We start from the raw sequence: 22,286 nt of genomic DNA, 5'->3' as shown, positions 1-22,286 counted from the left end.
AGGCGGCCTGTGCATCTCTCCACCTGGAGAGTCTCAGCTCTTGGACTGAGACTCTCAACTGAGACTAACAACTTCCACAACTCCTCGACCTCATGCTAAAGCCAAATCCTTCTTCAGTCCCTGTCAGCAGGACTAGGAATTTGATTAGTTGCCCCATCCACACTGCCTCTGGAAAAGGGCCTTCTGAAATGTCAGAGTTATTTACAGAAATATAATGTCACCTTTTACTAGGGCTAAAAGGACCAGGTACTCCCAGAGGACACTGAAGAAGACAAACATTCATAGCCCTGCCACAGTGACAGTGTTAAAATCCTTGTAGTAGCTGTGGCTCTGTCAAATGCTAGCTTGGGGGGAGGTATGAGAAGAGCATTAATGCACAATTACTTGGGGGCGGGGGGGAGCAATATCTCAGGGTTAAAGTGTTACACATGCAATCTGCCAGTGAAAGCTGGGCTCTGGGCTCTGCTTGGTGGACCACATGTGAGATAGACCAAGGTGAGCTGAGAGGAGCAGCAGCACTTTCTGGGATGGAGGTGAAGGGTATTCCTCTGGATGAATGGTGGTGGTGAACAGTGGAGAATTTTGTGCAAGCATAAAGATTTTTAACTAATTCTGATGGAGCATTAGCTGTCCCAGCTCCCTGGACATCCACACACAGCAGCAACAAGTGGCTGAAGAAAATAAGAATTTCTCCTTTACAGCTTTTTTAAAAAAAAAAAGTCAGACCCTGTAGGTCAGCTTATTCACAGGCAGGGAGAGTCTGGTGGCGTTCAGCCCCCTAGACACCAGCCAGTGAAATCTCTGCTGTAGAAAAATGGTGTAAAGAAAAAAAAACAAACAAGCCCCTGCCCCCCACCCTGTCCCAGCCAAAATGACTGTTAAACCCCAACATTACATACACAAGAGTGTCACTTTACACTTATTGCCCCATGGAGCCTGCTAAATTCTTCACACCCTGATCATATCTTACAAATTCCATTTTGCTGCACATCATACACAAAAAAATACTCAGTTCTTCCACACCCATCTCCCCTAGACAAAGGTCTCTTCTGCGAAGGCCACTGCACTGTGCTCCTCTGTGCCCGCTTCTGCCGCAGGCTGGCCCCTGAGCCACTGCTCCCTGCTCCGAAGGAGTTCATCCTCCACCGCTTCTGCCTCGGCCGTGGGACAGGGCTGGGTTTCATCGTGCTTGAAATACTCCCTGACAGTGTTCCGAATGGAGGTGGGGAGGATGATGCGGATGGTGTGGCTGAAGGTGCTGAAGCCCTGGCTGGGGGTTGGCGCCTGCGCTGTTTCCACCGGCTGGCTCTGCGGCTCCTGGGGCGTGGGGGCACGGGGGGGGCTACCCCTGCGCTCTGCCTGCAGGGACGGGATCACCGGCTCCTGGTGGCAGCGCCTGGAGATGGACTGCAGGACCAGGGGGGTGTTCTGCCCGTAGAAAACTGTCTGGGGGATGTGGACTCGGACAGTCTGCAAGCCCTTGGGCAGGCCTTGCCCACTGCTGCTGTTGTTCGCCGTGGGGCTCTCCTCCTCCTCATCCTCCGGCAGCCCCCAAGAGCTTTCTGTATTTGGGGCCACATAAAACGTTATCTTGGTGCGCTTCAGGCCTTCCTGGCTTGGCGGGCAGGCAGCAACGCTTCTGATTGCTATGTTCTTCACTGCCTTCTCCCTGTGCTGCTGGGGGCTGACCTCTGGGGGCTTCTTGCCGGTTGGGCTGGCAGCTGGGAGCTCTGGCATTTGTTCAAACTCTTTGGCATAATCCTGGCTGCTGAGCCCTGGGCCAGGGCCCCCCGCACAACTCAGCTGTCCCTCCTCTTCTTCCCAGTCACCGCCAGTTCGTGGGCTCCCCGCAGCAGCGCCGCTGACCGACGGACACCTCCTCCCCTCGCCAAAGCAGCGAGTGCTCTCCACAGGCTTGGGCTCATACCCCTGGAAACCTTCCAGGTCACACGGATGTAAAGGCACAGGAGAGGTGAAGGACTTGTGCCACTCTTTCGGGGCCCTCTTGGCAATCTTGGGGGACACAGCATGAAGCCTGGCAGAGGTGCCGAACATGAAGGGCAGGGCCGAGATGTCTGTGGGACTGACGGCTGAGGACTCGGAGCAGTAGGAGAAGGCACTGTCTAAGGAGCTAAGCGAGGAGGCGGACGGGGAGGTGGTGGTAGAGGACAGGCTGGAGAAGCTGGACCTGTTGGACAGGCTGGATTTCTGAAGGCTGAGCTTCTTTACCCTAGAGCTGGTCTGAGGTGACTGCCACAAGTTCTGCCTGGCCTTACTAACCCCAGGGCTTAGACCTTCGTCAATCAGCTTCTGGCTCTCGGCCTGCAGCTGCCGCAGGCGGTGGATACAGTCCATGTGGCTGCGCATGATGGTGGCGTCACAGCTGGACTGCCGGGCCACCGGCTCGTGGCTGGGAGCGGGCTGGGAGCTGAGGCAGACGCTGGGCTCCGAGGAGCACCGGTCCCTGGCCAGGCTGAGGGAGCGGATGGAGCCGAGGGAGCAGAAGGAGCCCTCCTCTTCCAGGAGGTCATAGCTGTCCACACTGGTGTTCTTCCGGGCTTTGCTTTGGTAGCAGGCTGTGATCTCGCTGAACAAGTCCCAGTCTTCCTGGTCCTCATCGAGTAACAAGCCGCTGGATGGGCCAAAAATGGCATCTGTTTCAGGTACCAGGTGGTGCTTTGGTCCTTCTGGGTCACAAGCAGAAAATTCCAGCTCATCAGAGGAATCGTCATGCTGAGTCAAGCCTACGCCTGGGACAGAGAACACAAGTCAGTTTGTTGCCTATGACTCCTAACTCCATATGGTATCTTACAATCATGGCAGCGAAATGTTATCAAGTCCATGGAAAAGCAAAGATGATCCATTATTTTCACAGGGACCAGAGCAGGACTTGGAACAGTACCAAAATTTCTGGCTTGAAGACCTGAGCTTTCACCACTGGCCTGTATTCACAGGATATTTAACAGAGACCACCCCATCTCTTTCCATTCAAGAATTTGGTTTAGCTCAATCTGGGACATGGCATTGCCAAGGCTACGCTAGACCCTTGTGAGAGCAGAGCAGGCTGAACAGCAGCCACAGAGACAGAGCCATCTTCAGGGGCACGTCTCAAGTGCTGTACTTCAGCCTTCTGCTTTGCCCTTGCCTCTGCCTGACAGGCAAAGGGAAAACCCAACCCAATTGTTTTTCCATGCTTTTCCTTGGAAGAGACATGAAGGGAAAGCAAACTCTTCTGCACGAGGACTTTACCTGTTCAAAGATGTTAAACATTTCTGGAAGATACAGCACCACTGACTTACCCAGAGATTCCTCTGAGGTTCTGGACTTCTTTTTGTCTGGTCTTTGAAACAAGGAAGCAATGTCACCTCCAAAAATCTCTCCTGAGTTTTCAATCAGGAACTGCACTAATAAGGCCACCTGGCAAAGACATGAATTTACAGAGTCAGTTTCAGGAGAATGCAGCCAGCTGTACAAAGCAAGTCAAATCAGCCCCAGAATGGTCCTCTTCCTCGGACAATGATGTAATTCCCTACAGAGCATTTTGCTGAAGGAGCTGTTAAGAATGTGGCAATGTGACTCTATGAACTACACCTGGGGCAAGAATGTGAGCTACATGAACTGGTACAGTGAGTGGGGTACAGCACATTCTACAATTTTCCTTACTATTGATACCACCTCATAAGCTACAAGCAAGCATTCCTCCCTCTGATGCACTGTCATGTTTGTTCCTTACTTTGCCTCCATGAGATGGCTTTAGACCAGGCTGACGTGGCAGTGTCTAACTTCAGCTGCTCCTGTGCTTGCCTGACCACACGGGATGTCGCTCTGGTGAAGCAGCCACAGCTTCCCCTTCCACCCTGGACACACTGAGTAGATGAATTCCCCTTCCAGCACAGACACAGCTGCATGGGGGAAAGGATGAAGCCCGGATGCCGCTCAGCCAGTGCTGTCACTGGCCCTGTGCCTTCCTCTAGTCTACGAGTGCCCGTCAGAAGCAGTAGGAGGGGAAGGCGGTGTGAGGCTAAACCATGAGCAATTACCTTCTTTGTAGACCTGCTCTCCTCTTCAGGCCCAGTAGGACTTGGCAGCCACAGCATATTGGGTGCTATGCAAAGAGCCAGGTTAAAGGCATTCATCTGATTCACGCTGGAGTTCTGCTCAATATGATGGAGGACTCCAAAGAGGTGTCTGAGTAAGATGAGGTTGGCCTCTGGAAGCTGGTTGACCAGACTGTTCAGAGAGTGGGGACAAAGGAAAATGGGGCTGTTCACAAAAATCCACTCTTCAGATACCAGAAGGTGCTTCCCAAGGCTTTTCCCCGCTTTTGCATTCGATAATAAAGTTAAGACTCTGTCGCTCCCCTCAAGCAACTTCTGAGAGAGCCACAACTTGACATCCATCCTGCCTGCTCGCCTGGTCAGAGCTGGCGGCACTGAGGGACGTGTGTCCAGAGCCCACGGGGATGCACGAGGCTCTGGGCCCCGTGATGCAGGACAGTGCAGGGAGCAGGCCCAGGCGTAGGGCAGGGTCAAACACTGAGCTGAGCCACAGACAAGAAGAGGTCTGATATACTGCACAGGACAGTCCTGCTCAGGGCAGCAGCTTCAAGGCAGTAAAGCTGTTTTTAAGGTCCCAGTCACCATCCTGATGGGGCCATTTCTTCTAACTCCCAATATGATGATCACCTTCATTTTGTGCACATAAGAGAAAAGTTACCATTGTTAAGGATCTAATTCCACTAACATTTGATGTACTCCTGGTGGCTGAATTACTGTACTTTTTCAGTTCACTGGTTCTGGTAACCTGAACTGGTCATCAGAAAGGAATTTTCGAATGACATTTTTTGGGGTCAGAAATGTTAACAATTCATAAAAGACCTCTGAAAGGAGAACGTTCTGACCAGTGACTCCAGCCATCAGCAATAGCTGTACTGTGGCCTGGAGCATTACCAGGAGTCTCCCAGAAGATGAAGTCTATGTGTAGGGCTGTATGATCCCCCATCTCCCACCAGAAGAAGGTTTTACAAAGGCTTTTACGAACCTTTTGATAGCTTCAATCTTATGTGCCCGATTTTCTGTGTCCACAGCTTCCATCCACAGTCCGTGCATGTCTGAGGATAGAACACTGTCAGGTATATTTCGGAGAAAATCCTGAATTAAATATATATATGCAGAGCAGTCTGGTCAGTTTTGAATTCCTTGTTGTGGTTTCACGATGCATATAGTCACTGTTTATTCATATTAAGCACAAGATAAAACAAGACAGGACACAAACACATTTCTCCTCCCTCCCCGCCTCCTCCGGGCTCTCCCTCGGCCCTGCCACTCCTCTGCAGCAGGCTGAGCTCTGCTGAGAGGGCAAAGGACTCGCCCCCGAGGCTGCCCATAGCTCTGTTTGAAACATTTCTCAGCTATGAAGACTGCTGGGTTTTTTTCCTCAGGGGACCATCTAATAATATATGTCTTGCATTGGAAAGTGCCTGAATATCCTCCCAGTCAACAGCCTTTGCATTTGGCTAACAAGAGCAAGAGACAGGGATGTTTTTTGATGCTTTAGGTACGTGAATTGTTTTGACCGGATTTAATTGCCAGTGCAAAAGATAGGCTTTTTCTCACTAAAACTTGGTCTTATTGCATGCTGCATCCCCACTCACCACAACCCCTCTGCTTGGATTTGGCAGCTGTTCTCCCTCTTGCATGCTGGCTGATTAAAGGTGAAGGCTCAGGGTCTAGACAGCCCAGGCCAGCTCCTCTGAGCACGGCCTGTCTGGGGGGTGCAGAGCACTTCAGTGTCCTCCCACATCTCCCCCAGTCTCCCCTGTGTGTCCAAAGGACACAGAGCATCTGTGCTGCCACCACCAAAGGGCTTCACACTACGGCAGTGCAGCATCTGTCCTGCTGACTCCAGACTCTGGCTCTGTATAGATACCATGGTTATCCTGCAGGCAGATGTCACGATGTTGCCTGCTGGAGGCTCTTTTATACAGGGAGGTGAAAATAACACACTGGCCTCAGGGCCACTGCATCTATCTGCAAATGAAACTGAGGACCATGGGGCCCGGCAGACACCTCTGTGCACACAGATGGACCAAATGAGAATGTGCCTTGCTGGAAAATGTTTTCTGCTCCCCCCCCCATCTTCCCTACCCATAAAGACTCCTTAAAGTTGCTTCCTCAAAGAAGGAAGGTACCCTTAGCCCTGACAGCTGAGTTACTTGGCCAAACATACCGTGATGACAGCAGCAGCCACAAAGACAGACTCTCCATCCACCTGCACATCATCTCCAGAGTTCAGCTTTTCTTTCAACTCCTTGCAGGTCTTGGCATTGGCAGAACGTCTGAAAATGCCCCTAGTAGAGGGCCCTTTGTGGTACAGCAGGAGCAGCATATCCTAAGAGAAAGCCCAGTTGTACTTAAGAGCCTAACAGTTTACCCTGTTGTCCGTATATTATACCTCACCCATTATAACTTAATTTGTGTAAGACCTAGTCGGTACCAGGAAGAGGACAGACACATGATTTAACCAGAGACAAGAGCCTGTCAGCTAAGCTGCAGGTACAGTTTATGTGGGTATTCTTATCCTGTGACACATGTGAGCCCAGTGGACTCTTGCAGTGAAGGAGGTCCAGGCTGTGTAGTGCAGCCCAGTCCACTGACACTGCCCCTTGTCAGTGTGTGATGACTTGACTGGAGACACCCCCTGAGACAGGATGGACATAAAGTGGCAAGATTACAGAGGAGAGGGGTGCTCTCACTGCTGTTACTGAGCTAGATCTGATCACAAGCAAATGATGGTCTCCTTCCTGATCCAATCCTCATAAATACCACAAGTGACTTTAAATCCTGGGCTAACATCAAGGTGATGTCAAGATGAACAGTCCTGGCTGCTCCTTACCATGATGGGCTTGGGCAGGATCCCGTCAGGACAGACAGAGGACAGAGACAGGCCAAAGAGCTTCCGTGGGGTGGTGGGCGACTGCGAGGGAGGGCTGCCCGTCGGGGTGCTGGTGCTGCGCCGCAGGGCCCAGTCAATCAAGGACTTCTTCCTCTTGGTGTGTTTCTGCAGTGACTCTGGAAGAAAAGACAGGCCTTCGTTACACACCTGTCTGTGCTTCCTACTGGCCAGCAAGTGGTCCACAGGGGAGGCAGAGCTGCCAACAAGGCCAAGACCTTCTGCCATCGTGTGCTTAGTAACTACACACTGAACAGGGATGGTCAGATAACGTACAGCCCCGAAACCACTTGTTCCTCTCAAAACCATCAGCAAAACTCTTACTCAGTCATTGTTCTTCAGGGAACCTTGCTGTCCAAGTCATTACGAATGGCTTGCAACTGAAAGCTAATCAAGGACTGAAAGCTCATTCTGAACATCTGCACAGACAAATTTAGCCCCTCTGCAATCTCCTCCTCTTTGCATACGCTCAGGTCAGCAACTCTGGGACACGTGTAGGATGCCATAAGTTTGTCACTGCTGTGGAAAGCAGCATAGTCTCTGCCTGGCTCTAAGGCCCCCCTGCAGCCCCTACCTCTTCTCAGCTGTATGGGAGCTTGGAGCCTGGGCTTCAGGACAAACTGGCACTGCTTTTCCTTTGGGAGCTGATGGAGGAAGGAAGCCTCTGTCCCGTCAGCCAGGAGGGTGTTATTGTTGGTGCCTTGCTGCTGGTCAGCAGAGTCCCGGAGACAGTTCAATGCGATGCTGAAAGGATGTTCATGCCCTGTTGAGCAAAGAGTTGTGTAAGAAGCAAACAAGGATGCAGAGCTGTGTGAAAACAGCTCCAAATCTGGGCAGGAGGAAGTGGCCAGGCCGCATCCAACGGCTCCGACTGCAGCTGGGCCCCTCAGCAATGCCGCTGAAAGCCTCTACCTGCGGACTAAAGGGGGCCACATCTATGCATATATATGATCAATAAGTTCATCCAATTGAGCCTGGCCAGCCACTCTTTATTAGCAGCTCCCCAGAAGATCATGCCACAAAGCAATATTACCTGTGTCTACGCCCTCACGAGCAGGCTCACAGGCCTGCCGCACTAACGAAGCACAGCGAGCGTGGCTCTGGGTAGGAGCCAGCTCACTCCCACAGTCTGCTGGGTACTGGATGCAGGCAAAACGTAAGCATGTGCCATGACGACTTGGAAAACACCAGTAAACACCCACAAACAAACAACTGCAGTCTAAATAGCCCCAGAATAGTCTTACTACAACAACATGGTCTTTGGAGCAAGATCTCTTTAATAATAAGCCAACATGCATAAACTTCCTTGGAGAACCTGGGGATGTATTTATTGGGATATCAATAAAAACACAATGCAGAGTTAATGCAGAGACTACTCGTTCAGCGTAACTAAGCAGTGTTCTATAGGGTCTGAGCAGTGGCTGCATCACTGACACATCTGTCGGAGAAGTAAGCAGCAGTTTCAATGCATCTAACAGCTTTGGTTTAGATGCTGGGTAAATCAGTGTATTTCTTTGCTTCCTCTCTGGCAGAATGTACATTTAATCTTGTATTTTGCTGTCTTGGTTTTGCCAGCAATCCACAACTAAATATTATTATTGGAAAAATTCCACCTTTGGTGATCTCTGTGATGAATGCTTAACAGACAAAATTCAGTAGTTTATTTGAAAATGCTGCTTGTATTTCTGAAATCATCTCCTGCAAATCTCCAGCACTCTCCTCTGTTGTGACTCTCCTCAAATCCCTTTACATACACACCTACTTTCCCTCAAGCCTTAGAAGTTTCTAAGACCTAAACACAAATTGTTAAAAAGGAAAGTTTTCAAATAAACAGCCTGCAAAGGCATTGCCTCAAGTGGCCCACGTGTGCCTATGAGATCAGATCGTTACGGGATTAAGGTGGCAGGTCAGAGGACAGTAACTTTAAGGAGCCATATGCAACAAATTTGTTTTTTAATATGACATGACATCTTGCGTGGAAAACAGTTTCCTTATTTGTGAACTGAAATGCAATGAAAACTAAATAAATACCCAAAAAGTAGGACAAACATGTTAACTTCATAACTAGGGGCTTTAAAGGCACCAATGAACCATCTAAAAATTCTACTTCTTTCAGCTGCCAGTGTTTTCCTCTGGACCCAGCATGTTCTTGCTGAATGACCACCAAGCTGCAGCAACTTGTTCTGCTTCTGATGGAGCCCAAAGGCAAAGTGCTCAGGAGGTGTCAGGGGCTGCTCTGTGCGAGGGACATCCCTGGACGTCTCCACCATGGCAACGAAGCTGGGCTGAGGCTGCCCCAGACCACAGTGCTGGCTGTGAGGAGAAGCCTGCACAGCTGAGCAGCCTCCACGCACGCAGCCCTGCAAGCTCATACCAGCAGCCCTGGGGATGGGACTGGGCTTCGAGGCGTGTCCTACCCTTGAATCACACCCACTGCATAGGCCAGCCTAAAAATCTCCCTTTCATTTGAAGCATCTGCTGAAAAGCATCACGGGCTCCCATCCAGATTTGCCTGGGAAAGGGAGGTGTGTGGGAAGACATTGAAAGATGAAAAGCCACGTGACATCTCACATCAGCTTGATGTGACATCTCACACCAGCAACAGTCCCCTGACCATTGCTTTTTTAAGTGGAGAGTGCAATGTTTGAGGTGTTTCTCTGCCACACACACCAGTACCATTTATCACTAGTTCCTGTGGTGCCAGGACTGAGGGGAAATGAAGAGCTCTTACCAATGAGAGGGTAAGCAGGGTCATCTTTCCCTGAGATCACCCAGAGGTGGTGTTCACTTGTCCTGCCCTGGCGGTTGAGGAACAGAGAAAAGAAAAATATGAGGTGAAGTGGGCCAGGGTGAGGGTCCACGAGGTTGTACTCCGCTCAGACAGCAAAAGACAGCCACAAGCGCCCGGAGAGGCCGAGGAGCCTGACACACACGGGTGTCTCCAGGACAGCCAGCAGGCCGGGGCGGATGGCGCTCGGGGTCAGTCTGCCCGATGCGGAGTGGAGGGGGAAAGGCTCAGGAGATAAAAAGGCCAAGAGCCAGCAGGACGTAAACCAACATGATGGTGGTTTCCCATACTATTTTAGTACTGTGTTCCACAGCCTTCCTTGGTATTAAACTACAGGAACACTGTCAAAGCTACCTGTCAAAGACTGTGATGGGGAAGACTGGGCTACTGCAATGGGCAAGGCCCATCTGATAGCACCACTGATTCATTCAGTATTTCATGGGCACATTAATAACCCTTTGACAAGCTTGGCTAATGCTGGATTGCAAGCACCTCTGAAATCCAAATGACTTTATTATACAAAGATTGAATTTAATATAGGCATCTAAGCATGTCTGTGTTTCTAATACTTGGCACCCACACAAATAGATTCATCTTGCAGGCCAGAGAGTATTAATGCCTTACTGGTTAGGTTCAGCACATCTAGACTTCTCCACAGCTGCACTGTCCAGTAAGCCAGACGTTGGCAGCTTCCTTAGCTAAGATCAGGCAGACTGTGCACCTGCCACTTACAGGAAGTCCAAGCTGCAGAAGGGCCTTCTTCATCACACTCTCTGCGGTTTCCACGTTGGAGACACTGACTGCAGCAGTCTGGAAAGGAAAGCAGAGAAAACATGGGAAGCTAATAAGAAGGCATGAAATTTGGTTGCAGTTTCTTGTAGCTTGAAAATCTGGATAAAAAGCCACTCATCTGTCTGTTGACTGTCTTCACTAAATGTTCATGGTTAGAGAAGTTGTACTAATTTGAACTACAGTGGAATCATTAAGGGTGATGGCTATACATTGTGAAAACTGTTCTCTTCTACTTCCATCACGGGTTATTATATCATCCAAGCATTTCATCTGGTAGAAATCACAGGGTGGGTGGTTATTAGATGCTGTATTTGATCCCATCAGTATTTGACTGATGGTGGTGCCACTGCCACTCCAAGGGTGCACATGGCACAACGTTAATAAACCACAAGTGTTTGGGGTCGCTCCCTGAGAGAAGAGTCCCTGGGAGCTCAATGTGACCCACCAAGCTTGGCATGAAACCTAGAAATGTATGCTATGAATATGAAGAGACTGGGACACATTCCAGTAAATTAGTTCAGGAGAACACACTGGTGACTTTCATGATCAATATCCTCAACTTACTGCACTGAAAATGGGAATGACTGGGCACTCAACCACAAACCATCACCAATTATGAAGTGACGCAGAAGGAAAAGAGAAAAGAAGCCAGAGGCAAAGAATAATCTTAAGAATTGACTGCTCTTTGGTAAGGGTCTGGCTACCTCCTGATTTCCCAAACCAAAACTCTCTGAGTGGGCTTCGGGAAGGATGCAGCTGCTCAGATGCACACCCTCTAAAACCTTTACAGCTGGGACTTGAATTTTAAACAGGGATAGCAGCAGCAGCAGCACAGCCCTCCCTTCCCAACCCTACCCCACAGACCTCCACGTAGCATTGGTCTGATGAGCAGGTACTTAGCTTTACTTACAGAAGAACAGTTGTCAGCACCCAGCACAAAGATCTGAAGGGTTAGATTCTTCAGATATTCATTCTGTTTGACCTCATTGATATGCCTGAAAAGTCAAAGAAAGGGAGATGGAATATTATTTCCCAACTAAACTTGAGAAGGACTCTAAGATTTTGATCCAAGAGGTCCAAGGGACCTGCTCCTTGGCACTATAATAAATACAGATTAATTACGACAGTTACAATAACATGCAATGTTCATAGCATGGTCACATGCTCTTACTGGCTTCTTTACCTTTCCTGAGGCCCCAGACTAGCAAAACCCCACATGGCAGTACTTTAATGCAGATAGATGCGTCTGGCATAACACCTTCCAGCATCCTTAGGATCATTACTGTTCTCCACAAATGAGGAGAATTCTTCCCCTCTCCGTAGCTATATAATAAACACTTCTGCCTGGATGTCAGGGGAAACCGTATAAAAACCTAACATGAAAAAGAAACAAATGTAGCCTCTAGATGCCATGAAATACAAACTTTAGTTCGAATCAGAAAACATCTGAAGAATCAGTAACACCTGTGACATTTTCATAGTGGTTATCAGCCTCCAGCTCCAAAGGAAAAATGGTGCTCCAACAATGTTAGCTTCTGGTGGATTTCATCTTTTCTGGACTGTTAACACCAATTTTGCTTTCACCCAGGGGCTTCTACTTTCACGTTTCAAAGGTGGATTTTTCAAACAGTAGCTAGACAATGTGCTGAAGATCAGAGGGCAATTTGACACCTAGCATGACAACTTTCTCTGAGGACTGTACAGGAACCACCCAGGAGGAGGATGAAAGGAGGGTCACTTACCACAGTAATGCTGACAGCCATCGTTCCTTCAGGTCAGCTGAGCTGAAGACAAAAAGGGAGGCAGATCATCAAACAAGTGCTGAGTGGGTAACAGCCTTTGGAAACTCTACCCAGTTTCATTTATATATAGCTGTAAGCCAAAGTTCCTTCCTGCAAAGCCCTGGAACAAAAGCACAGTCCTTTCCTGCTTGTGTCCTATTTTAACGAATAACAAAAATAACAGTAACAAAAAAATCCCAGCAACAAACCAGACTACATTTCCTGCCCAGGATGGCGAGCGTTCAGCTAAGGGACAAATATCTTTCTGTGATGTTGGAGTTAACTCATCTTCTGAGCCCTTATTATCTTTGCAGTGACCTTTAATTGCTATTTTCTTTCTCCTATTATTTCCTTCCCAGTGTCTGCTGTTCCGAGAAGCTTCTGCTGCCAACATGGGTTACCCAGGTCTCAGCAGTGTGAAGGCAATGGAACTGCTGTTGAGTTTGGACTGAGACATGATCGGCAGCTGCGTGTCGGAGCACAAATCCTGACCAGGGATGCATCATCCAGGACAGACCATCCTGACCCTTGGAAATGACAAGACAGCATGCATGAAACCATGGTATGGTTCCCGTTTCTTTTTCCACCAAGGCAGCTGCCCCTGGAAGGAAAAGCTTCAGGGCAGCTCAGCCCCTCCTAGCTGTGCCAGCAGACCCCCGAGGGCAGAGCAGCCCTGGAAGACTGCTGACCTCTCTGCTCTGCAGGAGAGGATGAGGCAGAGGTGCCTAAGCCAGCAGTGCCCGGAGCTCCCTGTGGACATACCAGCTCTAGACTGAATCTATCCAGGCTAGAGTGAACTCCAGGTAACAAAAAGCTCACCTGCTTTTTAGTGAGCCTTATTAGCTCAGGCACAACGTTGGGCCAGCCTTCGAGATGGTGTTTGGGTAGGAATGGGCTATTCTCTAGCCTGCTCCATACTCCCCTCCATTTCTGCTTTTGGGGTTAGCAAGGGCTAAGCAAGCTCTGGACTGTGCTGATTGTGCAGACCCACCTTGAAGAACCTTTCCATTTTACAGCCTGCTGCTGTGGGCTTGGGACAACTGCAGACAAATGCAGGAGGAAGGTTTGCCCACATGGGGTGGATAAAGGACTTAGTCTCGGCATAAGGCCATTTGGCACTTTTCACTGACATAACTAACCTGTCCTCTGTAATGAAAAATTCTCAGACTAGGGCTAATCCCCGACAGAAATGGCTGCTGACAGGTGCTGAAACACCATCTTGTAGGTTACATGATGGCACAAGCTGGTTTGCTACAGCAGATTTGGTTGTGATGTCCCAGGATGCTCTGCAGCAGGGTTAGCCCTTGCTATAACAACGCTCACAAGGGTTGGGCCTCTGAAAGGCTCTCAGGGACCAGATGGCAGATATCTCTCTAAGGTGACTGTCTCCCAACATCTAAGTTTTTACCACGCCGCCTGAGTGGAAGTGCTCTACTCAATGGGGACAAGGGTTGTAGTAGAGTTCAGGGCTCTGTAGCCTCAGTCCTTGTTTTGCTTGACACAGGAGAGACTCAGGCAGCTGCCAGGCTGCAGAGGGAGGTCTGGTGTCTGATGAGATACCTGAAGGTGACAACATAGTTGGTGGTAGGCCAGCCGATGACAAATGAATTCTCAGGACCCATCTTTTTCTCTGTCACTTCGCTGAGATGGGTGCCAGTCCACACTTCACTCAGATGCACCTGCTTTTTCAGCTTCAGGCTGGAGGAGGATCTGCAATTCAAATTACGGATTTCTTAGGCCAGATACTAACATCTAGACTTTCAGAGTCTGGTTGTGCCACTTTCCACTATATGGATGTACAAGTCCCCCAGATCTAGATGTCCAGGCACGTGAAGGCACTACAAGGGAGTTTTGCAAGTGGATTTTGGGGGTGGTGCCTGCAGTGGGACAGCTGTGGCTTAGGGCAATGTGATCTACTAGAGCCCCAATGCAGGTAAGGGTGATTTAGGCTAATTACTGTCTGTGCATTAGACTGGAGTGACCTAAGCTCTGAATTTATGTGTGGCAGAAGTAGCCAGACCAGGACGCAGTCTTCTGTCCTTACTGCCTCTTGTCCTCATGCTATTTCTCCAAGAAGCCGCATAACCAATTAGACAGCCTTTTCCTTGAGGAAAATGGAGCGAAACATTAATACCAAGAAGAATTTCTGGAGGTGGAAGGGGGAGATGCCCCATTTTAGATCCACATTTGTAAAGAAGAGTTGTTTTGATGTCTGCTCCACAAATAGCTTCAACAGCACATACCAGGGAGAAGGAGTGAGTGCAAATTCCTCTTACTTGGACTTGGCGATGACCAGCACATCACTGAACAAAATCAGATGTCTTTCTTGGGTCTGCAGGCCCACGGTTAGCTGTACGCGCTCGTCCAGGATGAAAGTGGAGCCTGGGCTGCTGAACAGGCCACTTGGCAGCCCATTGTCAGAATGGGAAGAGGAAAGGGTAGTTTCCCTGCAGGAGGAAGAAAAATTGTAAGACTTTATCAGAAGCTTTTCTCACAGGGGTTTGTGACTGGACACAGGCTGTTTTGGAACAGCCCGACAGCCCCCTACTGCTCCCAGCACTGCCCCTATTGCTCTCAATTATGAACTGCAACTGCCTGCCTCTGGCCAATCAATTTTACCAGCCTCAGACAGATGGAAAATGCCCACCCCAAATCTGGGGAGGTTAAGCTGCTGAAATACTAATTTCTGAGTAATCTCTCACTCAGGTAAAACACTTACTTCCTGCACATGGGTGTGAGCTGTGACTCGAGGAGAACACAGAAACCCATGGCACTGCTCAGCCTGGCGTGGGGAGGGACTGCCATCTCAGTGCATGTCTTCCACCCGTACTGAACTGCTTGTCAATGCAGGGGCTGCAGCACAAAGAAAATGAACTGCACGTACTCATCCAGTTCCAGCCATCTGTTTCTGGCTTGCCTGGCTGCTATCCAGCATCTTGTTTCTACTGAGATTGATACAGGTGTTTACCATTTCCAAAGAAAACCTGGCTGGTTTTGCATGTTGTCTGCAGTCAACAAGCCATTGTTGGGATCAAACCAGAGCCCTTCTCTATGCTCTTCCCAGCTGGAAAAGCTCTGCCAAGTGCATATCTCCCCTCGTGCCTCTCAGCACCCTCCCAGCACTGTCTCAGCGCTGCCCCTGGCTCAGGTCAGCAATGCTGGCAGTACAGGGGGTCCCACCCTTGCTGCCTGGGTCTGCCCCTGCTCTGCAGATGGCCTGTGCTGAAGGAACAAGTGATGGTTCTTTGCTGAGCCTTGTTCAGAGACCATGTTCACGTGCCCGACCCTGACCGCATTAACTAACCTCCGAGACACGGCCTTAGATTTATGCAGATAGGAGAAAACCAGAAATCCTCCTGTCTCTACACACAGACAAAAATGTGTTTCTTGCCTGCAGGCAAAGATGCACGTGGAGGAGCTTTACCTTCCACCCACCCCTCAGCAATACTAGTCTAGTCTGAGGGCAGTCTCTATGCAAAAAATGGGAAACCACATGAGCTTTAAAGGTAATATTTTTGACGTTGTTAGTCTTAACTCAGTTTCCACTGGCCTCATAACTGGGCTATGTGTATTTCACAGGAGTGAGGTTAAAGATAACCAGTAGCTGCTTTTCTAAAATCATCCCCCAGTTACAGGAACAGCCGCACTCCTGCAAGCAGAAAATCCTTCTTCCCTCCTCTCCACTCCACAGTCACCAACGAGTGAATTTTTGGCTTATGCATCTGTTGCCTCTACAAGTGAGAAGCTAAATCACCTTTAAACTTGATATTAAAAACTTTCCATGTGCGTCAGTTGAGCAGTGGGAGCCACACCATCTCACAATCTCAGCGGTGGATTTCCTAAAGCTGGAGGAGTTACACAGCTTTGTAAACACAACACAGGATAGCAAAAAAAAAAAAAAAATCTCATCAATACTCTGGTGGCCTAAGCAAAGATGGCATTGTATCAGCTCCCTCCAGAGCAATCCATCAAGAGAAATGTTTAAAGCTTCCCTCCCTCATGGGATATTCTCCAGCCAAATAAAGTCAAGAATTTGTTTCTCTACTTTTTTTTAGTGCATTTTAGAAGGTGGTGGGTGGGAATGACAAATAAGCCACATAACTTGGTCAGAAGACAACCAGATGAAAATCATTCCTGTACTTTATTTTAAATGATCCTACAACACTGACCCCACACACGTTTCAGAAAAGCAGGAGCTTAAACACCATTTCTTGTACCTGATTTTACTTGGGTGTCTGCACTGTGTTACATTGTCCAGGTGTATTTAAACTTGGATATAACAGGCATCAGATGTCTAGTCCTAGTATAGAATCATAGAATCATTCAGGTTGGAAAAGCCCCTCGGGGTCACCGAGTCCAACCCTCAGCCCGACTCTACAAAGTTCTCCCCTACCCCACATCCCCCCACAGCTCATCCCAACGGCCCTGAAACCCCCCCAGGGATGGGGACTCCCCCTCCCTGGGCAGCCTGTTCCACTCTCGGACCACTCTTGCTGGGAAACATTTTCTCCTCCTGCCCAGCCTGACCCTCCCCTGGGGCAGTTTCCAGACGTTCCCTCTTGTCCTGTCCCTGATCCCCTGGGAGCAGAGCCCAGCCCCAGCCTGTCTGCAATGTCCTGTCAGGAGCTGCAGAGAGGGACGAGGGCTCCCCTCAGCCTCCTCCTCCTCACACTGAACACTCCCAGCTCCCTCAATCTCTATATTATCTGCACTGAAAATAACCAGCCAGCCTTGCATGGTGAGTTGACTCGAGCTGGCTGCCAGACCCCTACCCAGCTGCTCTCTCACTCCCTCCCAACAGGACAGGGGGAGAAAATAAGATGGGAAAAAAGAGGAATTCATGCACTACTTCCCATCAGCGGGCAGATGCCCAGCCTCTGCATGGGAAGCAGGGCCTCAGAACACACAGTGGTTACTTGGGAAGATAAATGCCATAATACTAATGTCCCCTCAGCTTGTATTGCTGAACACCATGTCATTCCAGTAACAAAGAAACTCTTCCTTAACTGTCCACAAACAAATTGCCCTCAACACCATTAAATGAATCTGAAAACCAGTTTGATTTCAGTCCGTATAGGCAGAAAGGCAGAAAAAGGAGTCAGAATGGTACTTCCCCTACCTGGAATGGTACTTTGACTTGCTGAGAGCTTTAGTAATGGCAGAAGGGGTAGATCGTCGTCTTTGGACTATGGGCTTCATCTTCTGCAAGACAAAAAGACGTTCCAGTTAGCCTGGCCGCCTTGGAAGCAGCTCTGCTCACTGCACTCTACAAGTTCTCTTTTTATCTAGTTAACACTCATGACACCTCCACACCAAGAGCCATGATCTGTGCTTTCAGACACCTCCTTCCCCTTCCTTATTGTTAAAACACTTGTCAACTCTCACATTTATGTGGGACGTTTAAAACTTTCCTAACTTGAAAAGCTTCCAGTTTTCACAGCCAAAATACAGAGAAAAAAACTACAGGCTGAAGGTCAGGAAAAACTTCCTAACACTCATGCCATGGAAGATTTTGTTAAGGAAAGGGATAGAAATCCAATTTAAAACTGGAGTGGACAAAGCTATGAACAGCATAAAACACTGTAGGGAGCCCTATTTTATGGGCTGAAGAAATGGATGAGGCTATTTAGTAGATTTTTCTCTGTCTTCATTTTCTATGACTCACAGATTCAGCAAATATACTGTTATTAGGCCCCTCTCCAGGCAGTGTAACCTCAGGACACCTGTATCTCTGTCAATGGCTCTTCCTTAGTAAGCATGGAGAAATCTGTCCCATGGCTCATTTCTAATTTCAGTATTTGCCTGTATTAGAGCTTTAAGTGAAGATTAGATTTTGCTGAGAATTATTGATCTTTTGACTTCTGAACATATCAAAATATGGAATATCCTAAGAATAAAAGAAACCAGGATTGCTGATTGAGGAGAGATCCTACGGAGAAAGCGTGTCCCTTTTGTTAACCATATACTTTTCAAACTCTGTGCTGAATGCAGAATTATTCCTTGGATGTGAGCTCATTAGTCCCATCTCTGAGTACACGATGCTATTACAGCTCAGTACCTTACAACCACAATATCCTGACATTCTTATGATGTTAAGAGGAAGGTACTGTCCTCTTTTCACTGATGGAAAGGACAAGAACAAAGCGATTACAGTGAATCTGGGTGCCTGGTGTTCAGCACACTGGGCTGGGCTTTTCCAAGCAGACAAAAGGTTGGCTGTGGGGCTGGTTTGAAACACTCCTCCTGCTTGCTTTTGCTGGAGCTACAGGCACTCAGCATGGCTGTAAGTCTGTCTCCAGAAACCCCAGAAATTAAGAACAAGGGATTAGTGACCACTTCAAAAGTTGGTGAAAGTGATTTACAACACTTCAGAAAGGAGATCTGTGGCAGAGGCCAGGGTGGAGTCCAGCTGCCAGGGAAGGCGCACTCCTCCTCACATCCCATTTCATGTACAGTACACCTTTGAATTCTATGACAAAAGACCAAGGAATTCTTAGGCAAGGGCTCTCTACAACACAGACTCCTGATTCATCGCCTGATCAGGTCCAGCCCTCCAAAGCACAGATGACCTTGTGAAAAAGAGCGCATGATCATGTAACTCAAAGTGGGAGTGGGACTCCCAAGCGCAATAAAGCAATTTCCTAACACATGAATATTCAGTTTTGCAACATCTGCAAGTGCTTTCTAAGTAGATTCCCTGAGTACATGTATATATGTAGACAGTGACAGATAGATGGCAATTTCTTCCTCATTCCCTGATACGACCTTGCCAAGCAAAGATCTGTCTTCGGAAGTTTCACAGAGAGAACTACATAAAAATAACATCAGTTCAAAAATGTTTGTTTTAAAAAGAGAGAGTCCTGACCAAAACAGAACATCTGGTTTTCAGAGGTGCCTTAATAGGGTAAAATGTTCCTACAAAACACAGCAGAGCAGAGCCTCAGTCATGCTGTATCTCAGGAGAGGATGGGTGTGGTGGCCTGGGGGGAACTCCAGCCGGTTGTTGCTGCCAAGGTCACAGCAGCACAGTCCGATGCATCTTCGTGCCAGGGCATTGTAGTAACAGCTTGAGTGGCACTGTAAGAAAACCTTGCACATAACAGTATCTTCTGTGCCAAAGAATCCTACAGCACATAATAACCTCACTGTACATAAAGCAGTATTTTAGCCATCCCAGAACGAGTCTTCTCTGTGGTACAAGGTGGTAAGGAGTGCCAATGACACCCATGATGTGGGCGTGGTGTAGAAGGATATTTTACTCAGAGGAAATTTCAGGGTGGATATCTGAGAATCTGCACCGGTAGATTTCTTCTCCCGATGGTTCGGAACGGTTTCAGGCTGTAACTGAACGGTGCAGCAGTGCCTTCCGAGAAGCCTCATCTTTGCCCACCCATTGCACTTCTCCAGCGGAGTCTGAGGACCTTCTCACTGGCACCGCTTCCAGCAGGCGCTGGGCTACCTGTGGGAGTCTCACAAAGACACAGCCCTGGGTTTCCAGGGAGACGCTGTGACTACAGGACACAAGGTATTCGGCACACATGCTATCCCCAAACCAAATATGGGTATCATCCGTTGCCCAGAGATCCAGTTGCCTGATGCCAAACAGCCAAACAGCCTCCAGGCAAACCAGAAACTGCCTTCCAAGCCCTTAGCCAAAGTCTCTTTGACCCTAGCCAGCCTAGGACATCACTGAGGTGATCACACGAGTGGCATCTTACTGAGGGAACAGGACACAACTAATTGGCATCATTTCACAGTTAACATCCTAATTTGCACATTTAATAGAGAAATAATAAATTGTTCTGCCTTTGATTTCAGTAGCCTTGCGAGGTCAAACAGTTCCCTGCATGGGAGACCCTAGCTGCGTACCCCATTTTAAACAATTCTGGTCTGCAGGGGCTCACCCATGTGAATGATGTTTCCTTCAGAGACTCTCCTCGTCCAGCGGCCTCTGAACACCTTGAGTGTTCTTCCAGTGCCACCAAAATGTGCTCTGAATCCTGCATGCTTCCAAGGTCTACAGTTTTACGGTTTTCTTGCAAAAGAGCACTCTCCTCTCCCGACACAGCAGGAACACCACAAGGCCTCTGTGCGACGCCGGAGCTCTCCGGAGCAGCCGCGGTGCCCGGGCCCTGCCACCCCTCGGCAGCCTCGCCCAGCCCTTCCCACGAGCACTGCCTGGGATGGAGGGGGCCTTAGCTCTGCCCCTCCATCTCAGAGCCAGGAAGCGCCCCTGCCGGGAGTCCAGCTCACATTAACCAGGCCTGGGAATCAGAGAACCGCCAACAGGACCTGGCGTCATCTGTGTGCTGTTTTGATGCCATGGAAACAGATAATCGTTTACCCAACATACTCTGAAAGGGCTTGAGCACTTGCAACGCTGTGGACCGGTTTTGTGCATTACTCATCTCTGAGCTGCCCATTTTAGCTGTGTATTTCTTGGCACCGGGGAGGCTGTGAGTCTAATACCCCTCATTCCAAACCCATGTATGGCCTACATTATCGGCTCGCCTGGCCAGCATGAGCGGGTTTTTTTTCCCCCCACTGACCTCTGCAGTTGAATGTTATTCTTCAGATAGTTAAGGTGGGATGGAGCCGAAAAATGACGACACCTGCTTAGAAGAGGGTGGATTTTCCTTCTGTCAAGGGCTGGTCAAAACTTGCAATGACTGGTGCTGGAATGCTGCCATTTGGTTTAGTTCACATTCAGAAATGAAAACAACATTTTTTTAACAGTGCAATTTTCCTGCAAAACATAAATTGAAATATTTGTTTCAGAAACATCGATGCACTGTGTCTTCAAAACCTCCATGTGCTTTCTTTGACCCTAGCAGCTGCTGCAAGTTGACAGGAGCCAAGGGCTGGCTGGCTCGGCCACCTGCAAGCGCCAGGCTGCAGGACCACCTGCACAGAAAGACGTGGCACATCCACAGGACTTAAAAGAGTTTCTGGGCTAATCCATATGATAGGGCTGCTGCAAAGCTGCAGACCATGGGGCTGGGTGGGTAAGCTGACATGAATTCAGGACGTGTTCCAATGGAAACTTGCCTGGCAGGAAGCTTTAAGATCCTGTGTGGCAGGAAGAGTTCCTCCAGAGCCCGCCCTCCATTTTACTGGAAGACTCTCTCAAAGCAATTCAGACTTCAGACCTGACACTGGGCTGGCTTCCCTGTACCCAGAGGGGTTAAAAGCAGTAAGATCAAATAGGGAGAGAGTTCATTTAGATCTCCCCTTATTCTCAGCACCCCGACATTTCATCGTGGGTTCTCTGCATGCCACTGAGTGGAGCGACTCGACCAACACGTCCCTAGCATGGCTGCAGGCACCAGCTCACACAGCCAAGGGAAATCGGCTTCTCCCAATGCTCTCAGCTCCACGTTCTGTTACTCATTTATGTGAAACATTTGGCTGTCAGTGTCATTCTCCCCATGTTAGACACAGTCCACTTTCTAGCTGTGAAGGTGGTGAATGGGTATCACATACTCTTTAAAAAAACTACATACATTTTTATAAACATGGGCTCTGAATTGATTCCATGCTGACACTCAGATCAGTTAGGGAGGCTTACGTTGCTAAAGGCCCAGTCAGAGAGTGCAAAACAGGGGCAGCAATGTCTTTGATTAGTTGGAGCATCACAGATTGTTCAGAGCCAATAACACTGGTATTATTCTCAATCTTGGATGAATCCTGTGAAACCCTCTCTTTCTGCGAGCGCTCTCAGCACAGTACTGGTATGTTGTGTCAGAGCAGGTGGGGATCGCTGCTATTAATCAACTGAACCCAGCAAAGGCCCATTTTTCAGTGGTCTACTGCAACAGCAAAAGCTGCTGTATAAATGCAGCACATGGTAATTTAGCTCTCAGGCAACATTCATAAAAATACTTAAGAATCCAGTTAAGAGTACAAAAACAATTAACTGATCGCCCGGGCTTGGATCCATCCATGTGAAAACAATGGCTGCTGCTCTTCCATCC

The 22,286-nt window shown here is 48.8% G+C and overlaps 1 protein-coding gene across 4 annotated transcripts; it reads right to left on the bottom strand.

The window, feature by feature from the left end:
- Positions 1 to 475: 475 nt before the first annotated feature.
- LOC113479946 (rho GTPase-activating protein 20-like) lies at positions 476 to 20,969 on the bottom strand. Of its 4 annotated transcripts, XM_026848372.1 has the most exons (16): positions 20,862 to 20,935; positions 18,675 to 18,781; positions 17,432 to 17,514; positions 14,589 to 14,759; positions 13,873 to 14,022; positions 12,274 to 12,315; positions 11,442 to 11,526; positions 10,472 to 10,549; positions 9,683 to 9,749; positions 7,526 to 7,714; positions 6,895 to 7,070; positions 6,229 to 6,390; positions 5,041 to 5,150; positions 4,041 to 4,230; positions 3,300 to 3,417; positions 476 to 2,750 (listed from the first exon to the last, which is right to left on the bottom strand). In XM_026848372.1, exons 3-16 carry the CDS (start codon positions 17,509 to 17,511, stop codon positions 1,033 to 1,035), a joined length of 3,336 nt encoding a protein of 1,111 aa, XP_026704173.1. In that variant the 5' UTR covers positions 17,512 to 17,514; positions 18,675 to 18,781; positions 20,862 to 20,935; the 3' UTR covers positions 476 to 1,032. The 4 variants fall into 4 exon arrangements, with proteins under 4 accessions (XP_026704173.1, XP_026704175.1, XP_026704174.1 ...); XM_026848374.1 differs by lacking the exon at positions 18,675 to 18,781 and having other exon boundaries at positions 20,925 to 20,969; XM_026848373.1 differs by lacking the exon at positions 18,675 to 18,781 and having other exon boundaries at positions 20,862 to 20,959.
- Positions 20,970 to 22,286: the final 1,317 nt, after the last annotated feature.

The sequence above is a fragment of the Athene cunicularia genome (assembly GCF_003259725.1).
Source record: "Athene cunicularia isolate RWA chromosome 4 unlocalized genomic scaffold, athCun1 chr4_part3, whole genome shotgun sequence".
NCBI lineage: Eukaryota > Metazoa > Chordata > Aves > Strigiformes > Strigidae > Athene > Athene cunicularia.
Note: the sequence above shows the minus strand (reverse complement) of the source record. Positions and strands in the feature narration are given on the sequence as shown.

Bases quoted from the DNA above. Each gene is read 5' to 3' on its own strand.
- LOC113479946 (XM_026848374.1), bottom strand. From the start codon at position 17,511: ATGAAGCCCATAGTCCAAAGACGACGATCTACCCCTTCTGCCATTACT. The intron at 14,760-17,431 runs GTAGGGGAAGTA...TTCCTCCTGCAG, and splicing joins AAGTCAAAGTACCATTCCAG to GGAAACTACCCTTTCCTCTT. The intron at 6,391-6,894 runs GTAAGGAGCAGC...GCTTTCTCTTAG, and splicing joins TCCTGCCCAAGCCCATCATG to GATATGCTGCTCCTGCTGTA.